This window comes from Eumetopias jubatus, unplaced genomic scaffold, assembly GCF_037043125.1.
Source record: "Eumetopias jubatus isolate StellerSeaLion01/CBP00866 unplaced genomic scaffold, mEumJub1_p1.0 scaffold_2, whole genome shotgun sequence".
Classification (NCBI taxonomy): domain Eukaryota; kingdom Metazoa; phylum Chordata; class Mammalia; order Carnivora; family Otariidae; genus Eumetopias; species Eumetopias jubatus.
This window is the reverse complement of record NW_028274808.1, coordinates 28,553,080-28,575,111: the sequence shown is the minus strand read 5'-3', so window position 1 is coordinate 28,575,111 and position 22,032 is coordinate 28,553,080. Positions and strand designations below refer to the sequence as shown.

Genomic DNA, 22,032 nt, shown 5'->3' with positions numbered 1-22,032 from the left:
ATGAGTAATTGTCTTTCTAACTGTAGGAAGCTGAAATATTTATCTTCTTGAAAATTCAGTCAATATTCTCATTTAACTACACACAGTTTGTTTTGCTTTAGGTCAGAGATGCGTGAGAGTGGAAGACATGGTAGAGAACTTGAAGAACATTTCTGCTTTTTAGCACTTCCTCAGAATGATGTGGCTGAAATATATCAAAATGGGATAAGTACTAGAACATCTACATTGAAGATATTAGGAAATCCTCTTCTTGGAATTTATGTATTTAGACATGTTGATGTTGCTTTGAATTATGCTCATAGTAGAAGCATTACTGTAGAAAGTATTGTAATTTTTAAGGTAGGTAGCAGAAAACAATTACTAAATATTATATTCAGTTGCTTTAAATTGATCTGAGCGTATTTTCCTTTCAGTATGAATTATTAGTTTTTTTAAGTTGCATTATATGAAATAAATAATATATATGTTACTTTCATCATCATCGTCATTTGAAATTTTCCCCTATTTCTGACTTTAGTTGGGTATGTAGCATAAAACAAAACTCCCAAGTAAGCAAACACAGCTTGTATCATCTTTGTCTTTCCAATTTATATTTTTTTCTGTCTTAAATGACCCTTCTCTCTCTTTCTTGTTCAGACCATAGTTAATACCACAGTGCTTTAAGTGTTTTTCTCCAAAACATAGGTTATAGTAATTCTAGCTTAAACTAGTTACTAAACTCTTAGTCTTTATTTTAGTTAATAGTATTATACAATGTTATTTTTTTTTAACTTTTTATTGAAGTCTAGTTGACATACATTATATGTCACATTAGTTTCAGGTTACAACATAACAATGTTTCTTAGTTTTCATAATTTTGCCATGCTTATATAAGATGTTAACTTTAGGAAAAATGGATAAAAGTATATAGGACCTCTGAACTAGTTTCCCAACTTTTCTGAAAGTCTAAAATTACTGAAAATTGAAAGGAAATAAGTCTTACCAAATCTTAAGCATCAACAAACTGGTTAAGATACACTTTTATAGTTAATTGTAGCTTTGCCAGGACTATTAAAATCACACTAGGTAGGCAGGATCCTCAGGTTTGTAACATATGGGTACATATAAAACCAGTGCTTCCCTTGGAATAATTCCTTATGTGTTTAAGCCTCAAATATCAAATTCATAAAGCACAATTTTTATATTAAAAAGTAATACATACTGATTTTAGGAATTTTGGTGCATACTAAGAGGTTCCAAAAAGCCCATCAATAACCACAGTTAATTTTTTTTATATCTGTAGTTTTGCTTATTTATACAGATATGCATGTATAATGGTAATTAAAATATATTCTTTATATACATAACTTTTTTCATTGATTATAAGACAGATTTTTCATTGCATTATTCTTCTCTAATAGCCTTTTTAAGTTTTTTTTTTTTTTTAAGTAAAATTTTTACACGCAACATGGAGCTCGAACTTACAACACCAAGATCAAGAGTCGCATACTCTACCAGCTGAGCCAGCCGGGCACCCTTCTAATAGCCTTTTGAATAACTAACTACATAGTATTCGACTATATAGCTCTATCATAAATTTGCATGACACATTTTTTAATTTAGGGATATAAATTACTCGGTTTTTTGTTTTGTACTTTTAATTATTATTTTGATCATCCTTATGTGAGTGTATTTTTACACACACCTGTGATTATTTGCTAAGAATTAATTCGTTAATTCCTCCCGAGAAATCAGATTAGGAGCCAAAGCTATGTATACTTTCACAGCTTTGGTTATGTAATGCCCAGTTGTCCTGAGAAGGGTTATGTTAATTGACATTTCTTTTTTTTTTTTAAGATTTTATTTATTTATTTGAGAGAAAGAGACGGAGATAGGGACAGAGATAGCGAGAGAGCATGAGCAGGAAGAAGATGGAGAAGCAGGCTCTGTGCGAGCAGGGAGCCCAATGCGGGACTCCATCCAGGACCCTGGGATCATGACCTGAGCCAAAGGCAGACGTTTAACTGACTGAGACACCCAGGCACCCTTTAATTGACATTTCTATCCACAATGTGTAAGAATGTGTGTTATCTCACGCCCTCACTCTATATATTATACTTTTTTTTTTAATCTTTGTCAGTCTTATATGCAACAGTTTCTCATTGTTGGTACAATATTTTTACATAGTTACTACTGAGTTTAAATATTCTGCATATATTTATTAACAATATTTAGTGAGGGGTACTTGGCTGGCTCAGGTAGAGCATGTGACTCTTGATCTTAGGGTTTTGAGTTCAAAGCCTACATTGGGCATGGAGCCTACTTAAACATAAAAAAAATTTTTTAAATAAAAAAACAATAGTTACCGATATATATCCTTTGCCAACTTGGTTTTTTTTTCTTTTTTTCTAGTTGATTTGTAAACATTATCAGTTCATCAAAGTATATTTTGAATATACTTTCAATTATACTTTATCACTTAATGTTTTCCTTTTTAAAAAATAAACTTTTCATTTTGGAATAAATTTAAATTTACAGAAAAGTTACAAAGATAGTACAGAAAGTTCCTGTATACATTTCACTCACTGTCCCCCTAATGTTAGCATTTCACATCACTGTGGCACTTTTCTCAAAACTAAGAAACTAGCATTGTATATGTCAGTTATATTTCAGGAAGAAAATAAAAATAATAAAATGAAGAGACTAACATTGGTACCATACCATTAACTAAATTATATTTGGATTTTGGCTGTTTTTCTACTATTTTTTCTCTTCTAGTACCCAAATGCAGGATACCACATTACATTTAGTATTGTTTTTAATTTCGAATGAATGTATTATTATATTGAAAAATAACAGTAATAGAATTGCTGACTTTAAATAAAATGTGTACTTGTCCTATTAATTGTACTTTCTTCCACCTTTTATCAGTTAATTATGTTCCTGGTATTTTTTTAAAGATTTTATTTATTTGAGAGAGAGAGAGCATGCACAAACGGGGAGTGGGAGGGGCAGAAGGAGAGGGAGAAGCAGACTCTGTGCTGAGCACAGAGCCAACATGGGGCTGGATCCCAGGACCCCAGGATCATGACCTGAGCCAAAGGCAGACGCTTAACTGAGCCACCCAGGCTCCCCTTGTTTTGTTTTCCATACACAGCCACATAAGTCTTCTTGGTATATCCTATTCAATGCCAGTATCTTCACTCTGATCCAAATTAATATGTTAATATATATATGACACATCTTATTTCATTGTTTTTTTATTTTTTTAATTCCAGTATAGTTAACATACAGTGTTATTTTAGTTTCAGGTGTACAATATAGTGATTCATAAGTTCCATATATTACTTAGTGCTTATCAAGATAAATGTACTCACGGGGCACCTGGGTGGCTCAGTTGGTTAAGCATCTGATTCTTAATTTCAGCTCAGGTCTTGATCTGAGGGTGGTGAGTTCCAGCCCTGTATTTGGGCACCACACGTCTCCCACCCAAAAAAAAGATGGCTACTCTTAATCCCCTTTACCTATTTCACCCACTCCCCCTCACCAATAACCATCTGTTTGTTTTCTGTAGTTCAGAGTCTGTCCTTTGGTTTATCTCTCTCTTTTTTTTTTTTTTTTCTTAAGTAGACTCTACACCCAATATGGGGCTTGAACTCACAACCCTGAGATCAAGAGTCACAAGTTGTACCAACTGAGCCAGCCAAGCGTTCCTGTCTCTCTTTCATTTTCCTTTGTCCGTTTCTTAAATTGTACATATGGGTGAAGTTCTGTGGTATTTGTCTTTCTTTGGCTTATTTCACTTAGCATTATACACTCTAGATCCATCCATTGTAAATGGCAAGATTTCATTCTTTTTTATGGCTGAATAATAGTTGTATATATACACCAAATCTTTATTCATCTGTCGTTGGACACTTGGGCTGCTTCCATAGTTTCGCTGTTGTAAATCGTGTTGCAATAAACAGAGGGGTGCATATATCCCTTTGAATTAGTGTTTTTGTATTCTTTGGGTAAATACCCAGTAGTGCAATGGTTGGGTTATAGAGTAGTTCTCTTTTTAATTTTTTTGAGGAAACTTCATACTGTCTCCCACAGTGGCTGTATCAGTTTGCTTTAAGTTCTTTATATATTTTGGATACTAACTCTTTGTTGGATATGTCATTTGCAAACATTTTCTCCCAATCAGTAGCTTGTCTTTTAGTATACCTATTTGTTTTTGATGTATAAATAAATGTTTTGGAATATTTTATAGCTTTATGTTTTTGATTTATGGGTTCATGGCATATACGCTTAGAAAAGAATTCTCACTTTGAAATTAGATAGTGACATGTCTTTCTACAGTGTTTGCATTACTTAAATATTTAACTTGTTTGGCATTTATTTTGATCTATATATTAAGGGAATTTAATTTTTTCAGTTGTCTTACACCATTTATTGTTTTTGCTTCACTTATCTCAAATGGTACTTTTAACATTATACTATATTTTTATAGATGCTTGGATTTATCTGGGGCTTTTTATTTTGTTCATTTTCCCCCCTCTGCCTTTTTTTGTGGTAGTACCATCCTTTTAAAAAACATTTGGGGCTCTGGAGTGGCTCGGTCAGCTGAGTGTCTGACTCTTGATTTTGGCTCAGGTAATGATCTCGGTGTCCAGAGATCGAGCCCTGCATCAAGCTCTGTGCTGGGCGTGGAGCCTGCTTGGGATTCTCTCCCTCTGTCTCTGCCCCTCCCCTGATATCACTTTCTCTCTCTCCCTCTCTCTAAAAATTAAAAAAACAAAAATATTTAATACCTTGGAAGTTCAAGTCACCTGCCCTGTTCCATCAGTCTCTTATCTCTGACCCAACATTTTTTTCTAAAAAAATTTTTTCAAAATTTTTTGGGCTATTCTTGTTTGTTTAGTCTTCCAGATAAGTTTTTAGACTAAAATTCATTTCTACAAATAGATTTCCTAAAATTTTAATTACAATTACTATAGCCTTAGAGTTTAATTTAGAAAGAATTGGCATGATTATAATAAGTCACCCTACTCCTCTGGGACATGGATTATCTCTCCATTTGTATTTGTTTCTTTAAAAAAGAGTTAGCCTTACTCTATGTTCTAGCATGGGAGTTTAAAATGTTCTGGTGTATTTTTATGGACCTTTTTGCCTTTTTTTTTTTTTTAGGTTCTCTTTGGAAAAGTGAAGAAAATTCAGCCTTCGGTGGATAAAAACAAAGTTTCTTTGGATCCTTCTCCTAATTTTGATTGCCATATGTCAAGAAACATACCTTCTCTGAAAGATACCATTGAGTTACAAGCCTACAATTCAGCGGTATGTTAACTTTTTGGACCGTTTGACTATTTGGAAGTGACATGCTTCACACTGTATGATACATGACTTAAAACAGCTTCTCAAAATATTAAATGAAAATCTCTTAATTCACAGCGCTGTAAATTGTGCAGGACTGTTGAATCACAGACCTGTATCTCTGAAACAAATAATACATTATATGTTAAAAAAAGAAGAAGATAGTAGGAAGGGGGAAATGAAGCGGGGAATCGGAGGGGGAGACGAACCATGAGAGACTATGGACTCTGAGAAACAAACTGAGGGTTCTAGAGGGTGAGGGGGTGGGGGGATGGGTTAGCCTGGCGATGGGTATTAAAGAGGGCACATATTGAATGGAGCACTGGGTGTTATACGCAAACAATGAATTGTGGAACACTACATCAAAAACTAATGATGTAATAATGTATGGTGAGTAACATAACATAATAAAATAAATAAAATACATATAATAAAACTAATGTGATGTATGGTGATTAACATAATAAATTTTTTTAAATCTCTTAATTTATTCAATATAATAAAACCTTAAATAAATAATGAAAGCTGCTTTAATATTTGTGATCTAGGAATGTTAGTAAAGAAGTTTCCAAATTTGCATTTAACTGTGTTCAGAATACAGTGGATGCTTTCTTTTATTTAGTTGTTCCGTAGATTAGTTCCTAACTTGCAAAACATGCCAACTTTTTAATAACAAGCTATTTTGAAATAATGTTACTGATATTCTCTACTTTGCAACAGGAGAAAGGCTTATGTGTTCATTACATGTGAAACATTAATTTTCTATCATAAATTGCTAAAACAGTAGACTTTAAATTATGTGTAATAAACATTGAATATCATCATATATATGTTTAAATGAAGATAAATTTTCTAGAAGTATATGTTCCCACATGTAAATGTATTGTGCTATTATTATTTTCATAATTAACTTTTTCTTCCAACTGAAACAGTACGAGTGTTCATAGCATATACAAAACATTGAACTTTTAATGGAAAAATACTTCTTTGTTTAAAAACAGATTGTTTCTGCTGCTGCCCACATTGATACCCTGCCAAGGAAAATACATGTGGTTGGGGGAAAAATTTATACTTTAAAAAACAAACTAGGGTTGAAGAATGGGGAGAAGGGGTGGGTAAATGGAAGCCAGTGAATAAATAACATCATGCAGTTACATAGCTTTTTAAAATATGAGCTTATTCAATTCTGCTAACACTAATTAGCTTAAAATGTTTTTTTCTCCCTTCTTTATCTTTCAGGTATACTTCTATGAATACAATGTACTTTCAAAGCCAGTAGATAAACCTAGGCAGTGTCTTCCATATGCAATATTAACAGTAAAATTTATTGGTCAAAAAGTAGATAATGGACACCTTATGACATCTTTGAGATTCCTCTCAACTGGATTTCCTAAGAGGGCTGGTAAGATACATATATTACTCTGCTTCAGTGGCACTTGTGCTAGTCTTAGAACTTCTAAGTATTATTTTCTAATACATTATGAATCTGTAAGCAAAATAGTTGTGCTTTAATCTATTTTTTATTTTGTGTATCTAGAATTATAATGCAGATATTTTGTGACTCCTTTTGCTCAGTATTATGTTTGTATGATTCTTCTATGCTGATAAGAACACCTGTAGTTTTTTCATTCTTATATATGTATTCACACACATTATTCCATTTGTTGATTACACACTATTCCTCTGGGGATATTTGGATACTTGCCAGTTTTCTTCATATTGCAAACATTGCTGTTTTAAACCTTTATGTGTCTCAGTGCATATGTGCAAGTTTTTGTGTAGAATATTATATATCTACATAGAAATGTGCAACTTAATTCAAAGAGGATATCAACCAGTTTTCAAAAGCAGTTGTATCAGGTTACATAATTACTTTATATCCTTGCCAACACATAAACTTTTTTAAAAAAATGTCTTTTTTTTCCAGCTTACTATTATCATCATCACCTCAAAAAGAAACTATGTACCCTTGGAAAGTTGTCATATCCCTTTCCTCTCAGGTCCTTGCCCCTAAGCAGTCACTAACCTACTTTCTGTCTCTATGTATCGCTGAGCCTTGAACATGAAGTTAGAGATGTCAACCCCCTTGCAGTCAAAAAATCCATGTATAACTTTTGACTCCCTGAAAAACCTAACTACTAATAGCTTGTGTTGACTGGAAGCCTTACCCAGAACATAGACTGTTGATTAACATCTACTTTGTATCTTATATATTTGATATACTGTATTCTTAACAATAATACCTAACTTTTTCTTAATCTTTATTGGCATTTCTAGGCTATGTGGATCATCTGTGAGTTTTTTTAAAATTGTGGCAAATCTCCAAAAGTTTTCCAATATATTAATAGAAAAAAATCCATGTATGAGTGGACCCACACAGTTCAAACCTGTATCGTTTAAGGATCAACTGTATTTGCCTATTCTGGGCATTTCATATAAGGGAAGTCGTAAATATGTGAAGTGACATGGCCTTTCATGACTAGTGACTTTCACTTAACAGTATTTTCAAGGTTCTCACATGTTGTAACGTATTAATATTTCATTCTTTTTTATGGAATAATATTGAATAGATATACTCTATTCATCAGTTGAAAGATGTTTGGGTTGCTTTCACCTTTTGGCAATTATGAATAATTCTGCTGTGATTGTTCTCGTACAAGTTTGGTGCAGACGTGTTCTCATGTCTCTTGGGTAGATAGCTAGGAGTGGAATTGCTGGGTTATACGACGGCACTGTGTTAGTCATTTGAGGAACTGCCAAACTGTTTTTCCAGAATGGCTGCACCATTTACATGCACACCAGCAGTGTATGAGTGTTGGGATTTTCCACTTCCTGTGTTACTATCTGACTTTTGTTTATAGCCACCACAGTAGATGTGAGGTAAAGGTTTTCAGGGTTTAAGTTTTATGCTCTTTTGTTAAATTTACTTCCAAGGTTATATTTTTGGATACCTTTGTAAGTAGAGTTTTCTCAATCACATTTCTGTATTCTTCATTTAAGTATATAGAACTATTGTTGATTTTTGTGTATTGGTCTTATATCCTGTAACCTTACTGATCTCATTATTCTGGTTTTTTTAGTGATTTCCTTAGGATTTTCTATATACAAAACCAGGTCACCTACAAATAGAGTTAGTTTTATTTCTTCCTTCCCAATCTGGATGCTTTTTATTTCTTTTTCTTGTCTAATTGCCCTGGCTAGGACTTCCAGTTGAATGTTTAATAGAAGTGGTAAGAGTGGATAGACATCCTGTCTTGTTCCTGAACTTAGGGGCAAGCATTTATCCTTCACCAGTAAGTATGATGTTAGCTATGGGGTTTTTTGACATCCTTTATCATGTTGAAGAAGTTCCTTTCTGTTCCTAGTTTGTTGAGTGTTTTTATCATGAGAGGGTATTGGATTTTGTCACATGCTTTTGCTGCATCTGTAGAGATGATCATGTGATTTTTAGTCTTCACTCCGTTTACTGTGCTGTATCACATTAATTGATTTTCAGATGTTAAGTAAACTGCATTGCTCAGACAAATCCCATTTAGTCGGGTATGTAATTTCTATTACATGTTGGTGGAATCGGTTTACTACAAATTTTTTTGAAGATTTCTGTGTCTTTATTTATAAGATACATTTATAAGATACATTGATCTGTAGCTTTCTTGTGATGTCTTTGGTTTTGGTATCAGAGTAATAGTTTGAAAGGTTTCTTCCTTTTCCATTTTTTTGGAGTTTGTGAAGAATTAACCTTAATACTTCCTTAAACATTTGGTAGACTTCACTATTAAAGCCATTCAGGGAGCACCTGGGTGGCTCAGTCAGGTAAGTGTCTGACTTCAGCATGACTGCGTCATGATCTTGGAGAACTGGGGTAGAGCCCCATGTCAGGCTGCCATCTCAGCAGGGAGTCTCCTTCTCCCTCTTCCTCTGCCCCTCCCACTGCTCATGCTCTAACTCAAATAAAATCTTTTTAAAAAAATTTTAAAAGGCCATTCGGGCCTTTTTTTTTTTGTTGAGTAGGTTGTTTATTAACTAATTCAATTTCTTCACTTACTATATCTCTATCCAGGTTTTCTGTTTCTTCTTGAATCAGTTTTAGTGGTTTGTGTCTTTGTAGGAATTTGTCCATTTCATCAAACTTATCTAATTTAGTTGTGTCATGTTGTTCATAGTATTTCTTTACAGTCCTTTTTCTTTTTGTAAAGCCTGTAGTAATATTTTCTCTTTCAGTTGTCATTCTGCTAATTTTAGTCTTCCCTCTTTATTTTCTTGGTCAGCCTGGCTGAAGGTTTGTCAATTTTGTTGATCTTTTCAAGGAACCAACTTTGATTTCATTAATTTTTTTCTATCTTTCTGTTTTCTATTTTATTAATTTCCTCTTTGGTCTTATTTTCCTCCTTTTTGCTTCAGGTTTAGTTTGTTCTTTTTCTGGTGTCTTAAGCTGGAAGTTTGGGTTATTGATTTGAGATCTTCTTTACAGTTATAAATTTCCCTGAAGTACTGTTTTTAGCTGTATCCTGTAAGTTTAGGTATTTTGTGTCTTTATTTTCATTCATCTCAAATTATTTTCCAATTTCCCTTTTGATTTCTTATTTGACCCATTGGGTTTTTTTAGAAATGTGTTATTTAACTTCTGTGTGTATGTGAATTTCCTGGAGTTTTTTCTGTTACTGATTTCTAATTTTATTCCATTGTAGTTGGAGAATATAATTTGTACTATCTTTATCCTTTTAAATTTATTGAGCCTATCATGTGGTTTGTCCTGAAGAATGTTTTGTGTGCACTATTAGAAGAATGGAAATTTTGGTTTTGCTGGGTAGAGAGTTCAGTAAATGTCTGTTAGGTCTAGTTGATAGTTTGCTCAATTTTATAGTTTGCTCAATTTTCTGTTTTCTTGATGATCTTTTCCCTAGTCATTCTCTCTACATTATTCCTCAGCCAGAAGACTTAAAATGGAGACAGTAAAATAAGGATTTTCCTTACTTTTACTCCTACCCATCCACAATCTTATGCTAATTATTTTAATCAAAGAATGATGGGTAATAACTAGTCTTACTGTGGTGATTAGTTTGCAATGTATTCAGTGTCGAATAACTATGTTGCACACCTGAAACTAATATAATTTGTATGTCAATTATACCTCATTTGGGAAAAAAAAACAATAAACAATGATACCTTTCAGGGTAATAAATTTTGAGGAATACCTGTATTATGCCCAGGGTCAAGACCACATGTGTTGACTATTAGCATATTCATCTCCCTTTAGAGTACTGCAGACCTGTGCTATCCAGTATAGTAGTCATTAGTCACATATGTCTATTTAAACTTAAATTAGTTAAAATTAAATTAAAATTTCAATTCCTTATTCACACCACCCCTTGTTTATATACTTGCCCACCTTTCAAGTCAGTAACTACATGTGGCAATTGGCTACTGTATTGGATAGCATAGATAAAGAACATTTCCATCACCACAGAATGACATGATGCTAATAACTATTTGGTAGTTTGCTTTGTTGACTGTAATTTCATTTTCTTATAGTTTCTTATATTATTGAGGGTGCTGGGTTCTCCATTTTTCATTTGTTATGTGATGGGATTGCCAAAAATGGGAATAAATTTAAAGTGCCCTTATTAAGTTTAAGCAAAAATGTAACCTAGTGATTAAGGTTCTACTCCTTATAATTTGTGATCCTGGGCAAATTACTCTTCACTTTCTTATCAATAAAATGGGAATGTTGTGAAGATTAAATGAATTAATGTGCATAAGGCACTCAGAAAAACCATACCTGCCATCCACATTAAATACTTTGTTAGTTAACATTATATATATATATTAATATACATTTACCATATATTTATGAAATTCAGATCATTAAACAAACAAGTGATTTAGGTTTCTTTTCCCATGTTGGCTTGTATTAATTTATCTTAATATTTGTAATAGCTGCATAACATTATGTTTCTAGGCATTTGTTATAGCACATAAATATAGTACTTTTATATTATATATATTATGATATATATATTATGATAGGATATATTTATTTAACCAGTCTCATTTTTTAAATTGTTTTATTTGAGTATAGTTGACATATGATGTTACATTAGTTTCAAGTATACAACATAGTGATCCAACTTCTCTGTAGTGTGCTGTGCTCTCCACAAGCGTAGCTACCATCTGTCACCATACGACACTCTTAGAATATCATTGACTGCACTTCATATGCTATGCCTTTTATTCCCATGACTTACTCATTTCATAACTGGAAGGTTTTGCTTTTTGTGCCAGTACCATACTATTTTGATTACTATAGCATTGTAGTATATTTTGAAATCTTAACCAGTCTGATATTGATAGTTAGGTTTCTAGCTTTCAGCAGTCTTGGATTATTGTACTAAAAATCCTTGCATAAAAGTAGATTTACTGGGTATAGATGATTATACATTACATTTTGCTGAAAACTATAGATTTACTTTCCAGGAAATTAGTACCAGTTTATACTCCCATGAACAGTATGAGTGCTTACATCTTCAGGATATCCTTCAGAGTCTTTGCCAATCTAAGCAGTTTTTTAATACAACTCTTATTATTTATTTAGTGGAGTTGGACATCCTTTTGTGTTCACAATTTTTGTGATTTTCTTGTTCATATATTAATCTTTTGAAGATGTCTGTATGCTCTACGTACTCCAACATATGTGTAATTATGTACTAAGCTTGCTAATTCAGGAAATACTTTTCACCAGTTTGTCCAAGTTTTGTTTATCATGAGTTTTGACCTGTTAAGGTATTTACATGTAATTGGCATCATTTTTTAATTTCTGGTTTTCTGATATCCAGTTTTTTATCTTAAAAGTACTTAGTTTCTATCTCAGGATTATAAAACCCTCTCTCCATCTTTTCTTCTAATACTTTTATGGGGTTTTTTTCAATGAATTTTATTTTATTTTGGTATAAGCTGTATAGGGATCCACCATTTTTTGTCTGTCCACTGCATCTCCTACTCTCAAGAACTACATCTCTATTGTCATATTTCCACTACAGCTTACTATAATTAAAAAGTATAATTACATGTGGCTATAAAATTAGGAAGTCTTCAACAAAGCTATCTTTCAAAATATTGTGATAAAGAATCTCATGGTACATCCCAATAATACGATTATAGTTTCATACCCAGCATAAATCACCATCAATTTCTCATCATTAATATGTTTTAATAAAGTTATTTTTTGGTATTACCTATGAATGTTTTGTGAGCATTTTATTTGGTAAATACACATTTTTTATAAGTTCCTTTGTTATTACATTTAGTTCTTTATGAAATTGTAGGAATAAATTCCTATAAATTATAAAAGAAAATTTGTTTTCATTTTCCAGATTTTTATTTATATATATTATTTGCAGGAATACTTCACTATGGAGCAAGGGTAGTGCTTTGCTTTGCTCCTGAGAAGGATTTTATGGAACCTTTTTGTACTTTTCTCCTCTGTTTCCCAACTCGTTCCCCTTTTCTTTCTGTTTTTGTTGTCTCCTGACAGAGAAAAGAAGCAAGGTAACAGTAGATAAAAGGGAAACACTTTTGCCTATTAATATGTAGATTCTGTTATTAAGTATATGAATATAGGGAATTAATATAAGAAATGTCTTTCAGCAACATGCTTTTACTCCTTTTTAATTTTTCTCTTTCTTTGTATTTGTCAGAATTCAAATTTTTATGGTAAATACTTTTTTTATTAAGGGGTCCAGGACAGAGTTCCATGTTGCATCATTTCTATTTTATTGGTTTATCACTCATCCTCTTCTCTCCTTTTTCTGATGAGACCTACTTTAATCATAATCATAATGAACTTTCAGCTAAAACCAGTTGTGACACAGCTTACTTATATTAAGAGTTCAATGTAGAAACCCTTTTCCTTCCTATTTTTTTCTTATTTTTTTTATTATTTCCACAGAAAGAACATGCTCTCTGAATAACTGTACAGTGGCCAAAAGAATTGGAAAAGGAAAAGATGCTACTGTCATCTTTGAGCATTTCAGGAAACCTGTAGATCCATTTGTTCAGGAAAACTGTTCTTGCAGGGCCCTAAATTCAGAGATAAATCCTTCCAATGCAAATATTTCTAATTCCTATGGAAATGTGCAAAATGGAAACATTTCTGTACATGAAACATACAGTGGACAGATGGAGCACAATTTAGCAGAATGTAGAGACACTTCTCAAGTACATATATATGATTCAGGTCTTTCATTTTTTCCCAGTGATACCAGAAAAAGTGTTAATGGGGACCTCATGTTAAATTTGACACAGCTTAAAAATGTTTTAAATGGTCTTTCTGCTGCTTTTCCCCTTCATAACAATACTGGCTCAAGCACAGTTATTACTTCAAAACTCATTAAAGATCCAAGACTGATGAGGAGAGAAGAAAGCATAGGAAAACATAGTAATAGTACAGGCTTAAATGAGATTTTGCCACTTGAGAAGAGTTTAGAAATAAACCTATCATCTATGCCAAATAATTCTGCCTCCTCATCTGAAGTTGTGCCTGGTGATCATTCTATTCTTACTAATTGTTTGGACGCCCCTTGCTTCAAAATTTCTTTTGATGATTCACAGTCACAGGCTCACAACTTGGGCTCTAAGAACAATGATTATACAACTCCCAATAAAGTTACCATGGCAGGACAGTGTAAAGGCCAAGACAATTTTTCCTTTCCAATATGTTTGCCAAATGTAGTTTCAGAAGTTGAGAACCAAAAACACAGTGAGGAAGAAGTCCAGAGATCCCAACAGAGAAGCAACATCCCACTTTCAACTGAAGAAAAAGGTGAACCACATAACTCTTCTGAATCAGTGAATACTTGTACAAAAGGATACAGTAGTCACATTTCTCAGGAATCATGGTCTTCTAACTTAGAAACTGTATATCAGACTGGTCAGCAAATGTCTACAGTTTTTCCTCTCCAAAGGAAAGAAAGCATACATGGGTACATTCAAAATATTGGAAAAATGAGAGACTTCACTGGCCCAGAAGATAATTCCAAACATGGAGAAAAGCAAATTTTGTGGAAAGAAATTGATTTTACTAATGAAGCAAAAATGAGTCCAGTAGATAATTACATTTCTTTGTGCCAAGAATACAAAGAGAATGAGAGTCTGTATTCTTTTGTAAAAAATTGTGATCAAATATCAATTACCCAAGAATTAGAAATACCAAAATCTTCCGCATCTACCACAAAGGATAAATATGAGCTAGATCATCTAGCATTGGAATTACAAAGCAATCTTACTCCAAGAGTGGAAATTTCACAAAAGCATCCTCAACCCTCTTTGGAGTATGAAGATAACATTCATACAAGTTTTGCAGTTTCTCAAAAACTAATGGAACTAAAATTGGAAAAACCAAATCAAAACTCTGTTAGCATTATGACTAATGCTTTCCAGGAAGAAAATGACATTCCCCAGGCCAAAGAACTGCCAATTGATAGAGTTACTTCATCTCATGACATTGAAACAACTCGTGACAATTCAGATTGCAGCATAGCTGGAGAACATATATGTGTCCATAGGAAAAATGAGAATGATCCAGTGTCATTGGAGAACATGCAAAGAGACTGCAGAGAAACTTTTCAAGATGCTGATAAAGGTCAAGGTCATACTCTGTTCTGTAGTGCAGAGTTGTACAATGATACACACCTGAATACTGATCTCAAAGAACAAGGAGATAATGATAAAGAAAATGAAAATGAGCCTAAAGAGGAAGACATTGCTTTGTCTACAGAAAACAGAGTAGATATATATGAAGATGAGAAGCAGGGTTTTAATACAAACAAAAATTATGCCAATATAGATGAAAGAAGGGAAAACAAAAATTACAACAACGTAGAAATGCTGAGTTCTGAAGAATTTTGTACATTTAATTTGACTTGGGGGAAAAGATATGTATCAACAGAAACTACATTTTTAGAAAATGAAGATACTATCACTGCCATAAAACAAAAAGATACTCAAAATACAGGTAGAAGTGTAGAGCATTTGGCTCCCACAACATCTCCCCAAATTGTAGCATCTTCAGTGCATGTAGCCTCAAATGCTGCAGTACAGATAGCTGGTGATGTGATGCCTACATTAGGCACAAATCATGAAGATCACCAAAGATACCAGATTAAACAAACTTGTTCTGAGAGTCTAGATTTTGGTTTGTTAGTACAACATAAGGTTTCTGATTGTGAAATGGATATGGATAACAATAAATTACGTGACTCATTTCATCAGTCAGTAAGTGACAGCTCAGTTCTTCATAGTTTTGAATTGGAAAATAATATTGAAGTGGGATCAGAACAGTGTGGTGATGTTTTTCTAATTGAACAAGATACTCCTGGCCATAGAAATGTTCTGTATGAAGAATTTGGGGCCTTATATGAGGCTCTAAAGTCTCGTATTGATTGGGAAGGTCTGTTGGGAGGCAATAATGGGGAGAGGGAAGTTTTGAAAACCTCCAGAGGAAGGGAGAATAATGATCAACATTACTCTGAGGAAAGTAATTGTTCTTACTCCTCTACACAAAAAGACAAAGAGCTCTTCAATCCAATTTTACTTCCAGATTTACAAGTGAAAATCACTAATATATTTATGCCAGGATTCAGTCCCACTTTTGAATCCCCTGCATTGAAAGATAATTTTTGCAAAAACATAACTAAAGCCACAGAACCAGAAACAGATGAGGGGGAAGTGCCAGGATTTGAAATGTATTCCCAGTGTTCTGGTGAAAATTCACATTATCCATGTGAAGATGATTTTGGTAATACAAGGCAAGAATCAGGACTAGTGAGTAAATCTGAAATCTCACTTTCTCTTGATGTGAATCATAATACACAAGGTAATCATGCTTCTGAAAAACAAAACAGTGGACCTTTGTTTACTGAACCCTCTAATGTCACAGCATTAAATAATGAAAGAAGTTGTTCCTTGACAAAGTCAAAAACTGATGGTAACAATACTAAAAGTAAAAAGGACACAGAATCAAGAATTAGCAAAAGAAAACCAAATATACCTTTTAGGGATGAGAACACGCCACATAAGGATTTAAGGCATCATGAAATTTATGGAAAGAAGAGGAGGCTAACCAGTCAAGACTCATCTGAATGTTTTTCTTCATTATCCCAAGGACGAATTAAAACCTTTTCAAAGTCAGAAAAACACATTAGGAGTGTCCTAGATATTCTAAATAGTGAAGCATCTTTATGCAAAAGCAAACGCCTTTCCAAAAAACTTGACAGAGCCGTTCTTCACTTAAAAAAAGCTCATAGGAGAGTTCACACGTCTTTGCAACTTATAGCTAAAGTAGGAGAAAAAAGGAAGGGCCCATTACCAAAATCATATGCCATAATACGCAATAATTTCTGGGAAAGTTGTGACCTTCAAGGTTATAGCTCTGTGTCTGAAAGAAGATATTATTCCACTAAACATTTTTTGTCAAAAAGAAAATATGACAAGCTAGGAGAGAAAAGAGCTTTGGGATTTGAAGTGGATAAATCATTAACTCATGTATCAAAGCACAAGTCTTACAAAGCAAAGAGAGAGAGAATCACAGAGTGCCTTTCTAAGAAAAATATGGCCAGCAGTGTCTCCAGAATTCATACCGCTATTCATGTGAGAGAATTTTGTGATCAAGAGTATCCTGAATCACAGTTAGCCCTGTGCTCTACAGCCCAAAGTACAAGTCTATCAGCTTATAAGAAGAGTAGTATGAAAAGTCTAAGATCATCAGAACTTCAGCCATTTTCTGGAAAAACCGGGTGTCTGTTTTCCCCATCCTGCCCAGATGAGAAACTAACTAAAAAAGAAAATCGAATTGGCACAAAGTTTTTATCTAACATTAGTAAATATGAAAAGCCTGAGAACCATTCAGCAAATAATAAAATTAAGGATGCAATGAAAGAAAGTAATTCTGAGACTAATAAAATAATAAATAAGAGTAATTCGTTATCTTTAAATTGCATAAAAGAAAACAACATAAGTTTTAGCAGAGACAAAAATTATGATGCAACTTGTATAACGCACACAAAGGTAACAACTGACATAGTTATTTCAGTTTTAGAATCAAATGTGAAGCACTTTTTAAATGTTGATATCTATAAACCAGATAACCTTATTTTATCTGGTTATAAGAGAAACCTGGAAGTAAATTGTCCTATAGAAGAATGGACAGCTCCCACTCAGAGCTCCAAACCAGGCATTATTTCAGGAGACATCCTTATGGACCCATTAAATCCAATTCTTATAACCCACAAAAAGTGTAACAGTGTTCCTCAATTGTTACGAACCACTACAATAACAGATAGTGAAGGAGAATCTTCAAAATCTTACTTGGATAAACAGAGAACTTTTTCTATAGATTGTTTTGCAACATCCACCAATGTGCCACAGTGTCAGCCAGGATGTGGTGGAAGGGAACTTCTAAAAGAACAATGCTCTTCAAGTAATTGCTTCTATATAGATGCGAATGAATCAAATGTTCTTGAGAATTCTGAGTTGGGTCTCAAATTAGTAACTGAAGAAAGTAAAAGCTGTAGGAAAAATGCAATGAAGAATCTATTTTCCAATGGTAGTTCTTTGCTCTTAAAAGATAATATAAAGGGTTCTTCTTCAAAAAAACATATGGCAAAGAAAGACATTCAGGACAGAAAAATGTGGAAAGTTAAACAAGCAGAAAAAGCAAAAGATTCACTTCACAAAAAAAGCATGACTGAAGGATCCATTGCTACTGAGAACAAAATTCAAAAGAATAAGATCTTAGAAGAATCCTCCTACTTAAGTGAGAAAAGAATTAAAAATAATGTGATTGATTCACATCCAAGCATTGAAGATATTACTGAGGCAGTCTCTTTGAATAACCCAGTTTCTAATCATCTTAGCAAAAGAGAGAAAGAAGGGGGAGTTAAAATTAGTAATAACTCTGACTCTGCATTGCATTCAGAAATAGCCTGTAATTCCCAACCAGGCATTATAGGAGTGAATCATAGGCCTGTTTTACATATACACTCTCAAACCTCTGAAGCCTCTACTCCTCAGGAGAAGCCTACAGCAAACATGAATGGATTAAAAGAAAAACATTGCTCAGCTAATCATTCAGCTTTTATAGCTAGGCTAGCTCAAATTTTGAGAAGGGCAGATGAAACATCATCTTTGCGGATTCTACAGGAAGAAACTAAGGCTTGTCAAAATATTCTCCCTTTATTTGTTGAAGCTTTTGAAAGAGAGCAGGAATGTTCTCATGAACAAATCCTGATTTCAAGAGAACTATTGGCAGAACAACACCTGTGGAATAATTACAAACACAAATTAAAACCATGTGCTGTTGACTCCTTGGTAGAACTCCAAATGATGATGGAAACTATTCAATTCATTGAAAACAAAAAAAGGCTCTTAGGAGGTGAACCAACATTCCGAAGCTTGCTTTGGTATGATGAAACATTGTATGGTGAGCTGCTTGGTAGACCGCGTGGATTTCAACAACAACCCAATTTCTATCCTGCTTTTCAAGGAAGGTTAAAATATAATGCGTTCTGTGAGTTGCAAAACTATCATGATCAATTAATTGAATTGTTTGAAGAAACCAAAAGGGAAAACAATTCATACTATGCATTCTTAAAATACAAACGACAGATTAATGAGTGTGAAGCAATAATGAAACGTTGTTCTGATTGCTTTGACTTTTCTCTTTCTGTTCCATTTACCTGTGGAGTTAACATTGGAGATAGTTTGGGAGACCTAGAAACCTTAAGAAAAAGTACTTTAAAGCTGATTGATATGTATGGGGACTCTCCTAAAGATTCCTATCCAGGAAAACAAGACCATTTATGGATTATCATAGAAATGATCTCCTCAAAAGTTAATTTTATTAAGAACAGTGAGGCAGTAAGTATTAAAATATCTCTTTATGGTCTGGAACATATCTTTTTTGATGCTGCAAAAAGTCTTGTTTGGAAAGAGAGGAGACAGTCTTTCAGCAAAAAATACTCAGGAAGGAAGGATAAAGAAATGCCACTCAAAATGAATCAGTATGCTTTTTCTAAGTTGAAAAAGATATATGATATGTTGTCTAAAGATTTAAGCAGTGAACAAATTTCCAGTATTGGGCTTGAGAATACTGAAATTGCTTCCAGAAAGACAGATGATCTAATAAACAAAGCTACAGTTAACATAGAAGACTGTAGGTTTAACAGTACTTTGCTTTCGCACCCAGATATCTGTTGTATTAGTGAAATATTGGATCAGGCTGAATCTGCAGACTCTGAGAAATTACAGGAACTCACTTTGAGATGTACTGAACACCTAGAAATTTTAAGAAAATATTTTCAGATGCTTCAAGAAGAGAACATTGATAATATTTTAATCACAGAAGAAAATGTTTTGGACATGGTGAAAAACCACAACCATGGGGCCATAATTTTAAAACCTGCAGCCATTGAAACCTATATTGAAATTGTCATGCTTTCAGAAACCGTTCACTTTCTTAAAAACAAAATGGCAAAGAAACTAGACAAACAGAGGTTTCGAGGTATGCTTTGGTTTGATTTGTCACTTCTTCCTGAGCTGGTTTGCTGTCAAGAAAAAATGGCTTCTTTTTCATTTCTTAAAGATAACTCAACAGATTGCCTTTGGAAGGTCATAGAGACTGCTATTTCTGAACTTAAGAAAGATCTGGATATTATTTACAAATATAGTGAAGCAGTTAATTGCTCATATGCTCTTCATTTGCTCTCAAGAGAACTTGAAGAACTTTCTGAAATAAAAAAACTTATAAAGAAGTCTGAATATTCCATTTCTACATACATTGACTTTGTGCCATGTATAGCATCCATAAATTATGGAAGCACTATGATGGAGTTAGAATACAACTACAATCAGTTTTCTACACTGCTCAAAAATATAATGGATGCCCCTCAGAAAGATTTAGGGAAAATGGCTCATATTATGAAAGTCATGAAAACTATTGAACATATGAAGATAATATGTGCTAAAAATGCTGAATTAACCATTTCCTTTATTCTGTGCCAAATGCTACATAACAGAAAGAAGACTTTCCAACTGAAGAGAGAAGAAAAAATGAATATGCATGTAAAACCTAGGAAGAGTATCAGTAAATCTAGTACTTTTATGAAGGTGCCCTCCATTTCAGAGTGCCTAATGAAAAATGTTTCAAATTCCTCTAAAAAACGATCTATCACTGCAGACAAATGTGAAGACTCTCAGGAACAAGAGAAAAACACTACTGTTTCCAGCTGTAAAAAACAAAAGGTAACAAATGTTTGAAACAAAACCTATGTAAGTATTACTTTTGAGAACAAGTCTACTCTTCAAACAGTTTGCACATTGGTAAAAATTGGAAATGCTTTGAATATTGCCTTGCAAAATGAATTTACTAACTAAAAAATTGGATTGGGGGGGGTACCTGGCTGGCTTAGTCAGTGGAGCATGCAGCTCTTGATTTTGGGGTCATGAGTTTAAGCCCCACGATGCATGTAGAGCTTACTTTAAAAAAAAGAATTGGATTAAATAATTCCTATTATCTATAAAGTGATAGGATTCTATATATGAGAAACACCTTGCAAATGTCTATTTTTAAACTAAAAATTTAATTTAGAAGATATTTCTTGGAAGGATATAAATTTATATAACTTCTTAAGGGATAGTCCAATTCATGTGAATGTAAGTTAGTAATTTATTAAGTAGCTTCTATATAACAAGGCTATACTTAATGTAGTGAATATTTAAAACTGGCTAATGGAGCCTGTGTTCTTGACCATTATCATCCACACGGAAAAATAGTACAGTTATTTTTATTTTTTTTAAAGATTTTATTTATTTATTTATTTGAGAGATAAGAGAGCACGAGAGGGAAGAGGATCAGAGGGAGAAGCAGACTCCCTGCTCAGCAGGGAGCCCGATGTGGGACTTGATTCTGGGACTCCAGGATCATGACCTGAGCCGAAGGCAGTCGCTTAACCAACTGAGCCACCCAGGCGCCCTAGGACAGATATTTTTAAATAGATGGTTATGAAGGAGTTACAAGAAGTCCTACATAAACACATTTTATTTAACAAATTATAGAAAACATTTATTTTGTACCTGGCACTGTTCTAATGATTGCACAAATATTAACTTCTTGATCTTTCACAAAATCTTTATGATGTAGGTACAATTATTATCTTATTTAAAGGTATAAAACAGTATAGAAAGGTTAAATAACTTTACCAGGGTCACAGAGTTAGTAAATGGGTGAGCCCAGATGTAAAACCAGGGAGTCTAGCTCCAGAGCCCATACTAACCTAACCTACTCTCAGAGGCTTCTCTTAAAATTTTCTGAGAAATTCTCAGCTCAGAAGTAAAGAGAATCCTATGTGCAAAATGAAAAGTAGGAATTTTTTCTTGGGTTACTGTAATTGTATTTGTTAAACTAGTTCTGGAGACCAGGAAACCAATCATTTATTTCACTGTTTATAGAAAAATGCTTACTAAACAAGCAGTTTGTAAGCATACTTCCAATAAGAATACAAGTTGTGTACGCCACATCAAGAGTAAAATGAGGATAATACTTAAAAAGGTGTTGTAAAGGGCACCTGGGTGGCTCAGTCGTTAAGCCTCTGCCTTCAGCTCAGGTCATGGTCCCAGGGTCCTGGGATGGAGCCCCGCTTCAGGCTC

General features: G+C 33.5%; 1 protein-coding gene across 1 annotated transcript in view; it reads left to right on the top strand.

Moving 5' to 3' along the window:
* The window catches only part of TEX15 (testis expressed 15, meiosis and synapsis associated), a 56,689-nt gene that overhangs the window by 27,005 nt on the left and 7,652 nt on the right, over positions 1–22,032 (top strand). Inside the window, exons 3-6 of the mRNA XM_028087599.2 lie at positions 102–339; positions 5,152–5,298; positions 6,574–6,736; positions 13,280–20,628. Of these exons, the coding sequence (XP_027943400.2) occupies positions 102–339; positions 5,152–5,298; positions 6,574–6,736; positions 13,280–20,628 (7,897 nt within the window). The remainder of the gene's footprint in view (positions 1–101; positions 340–5,151; positions 5,299–6,573; positions 6,737–13,279; positions 20,629–22,032) is intronic.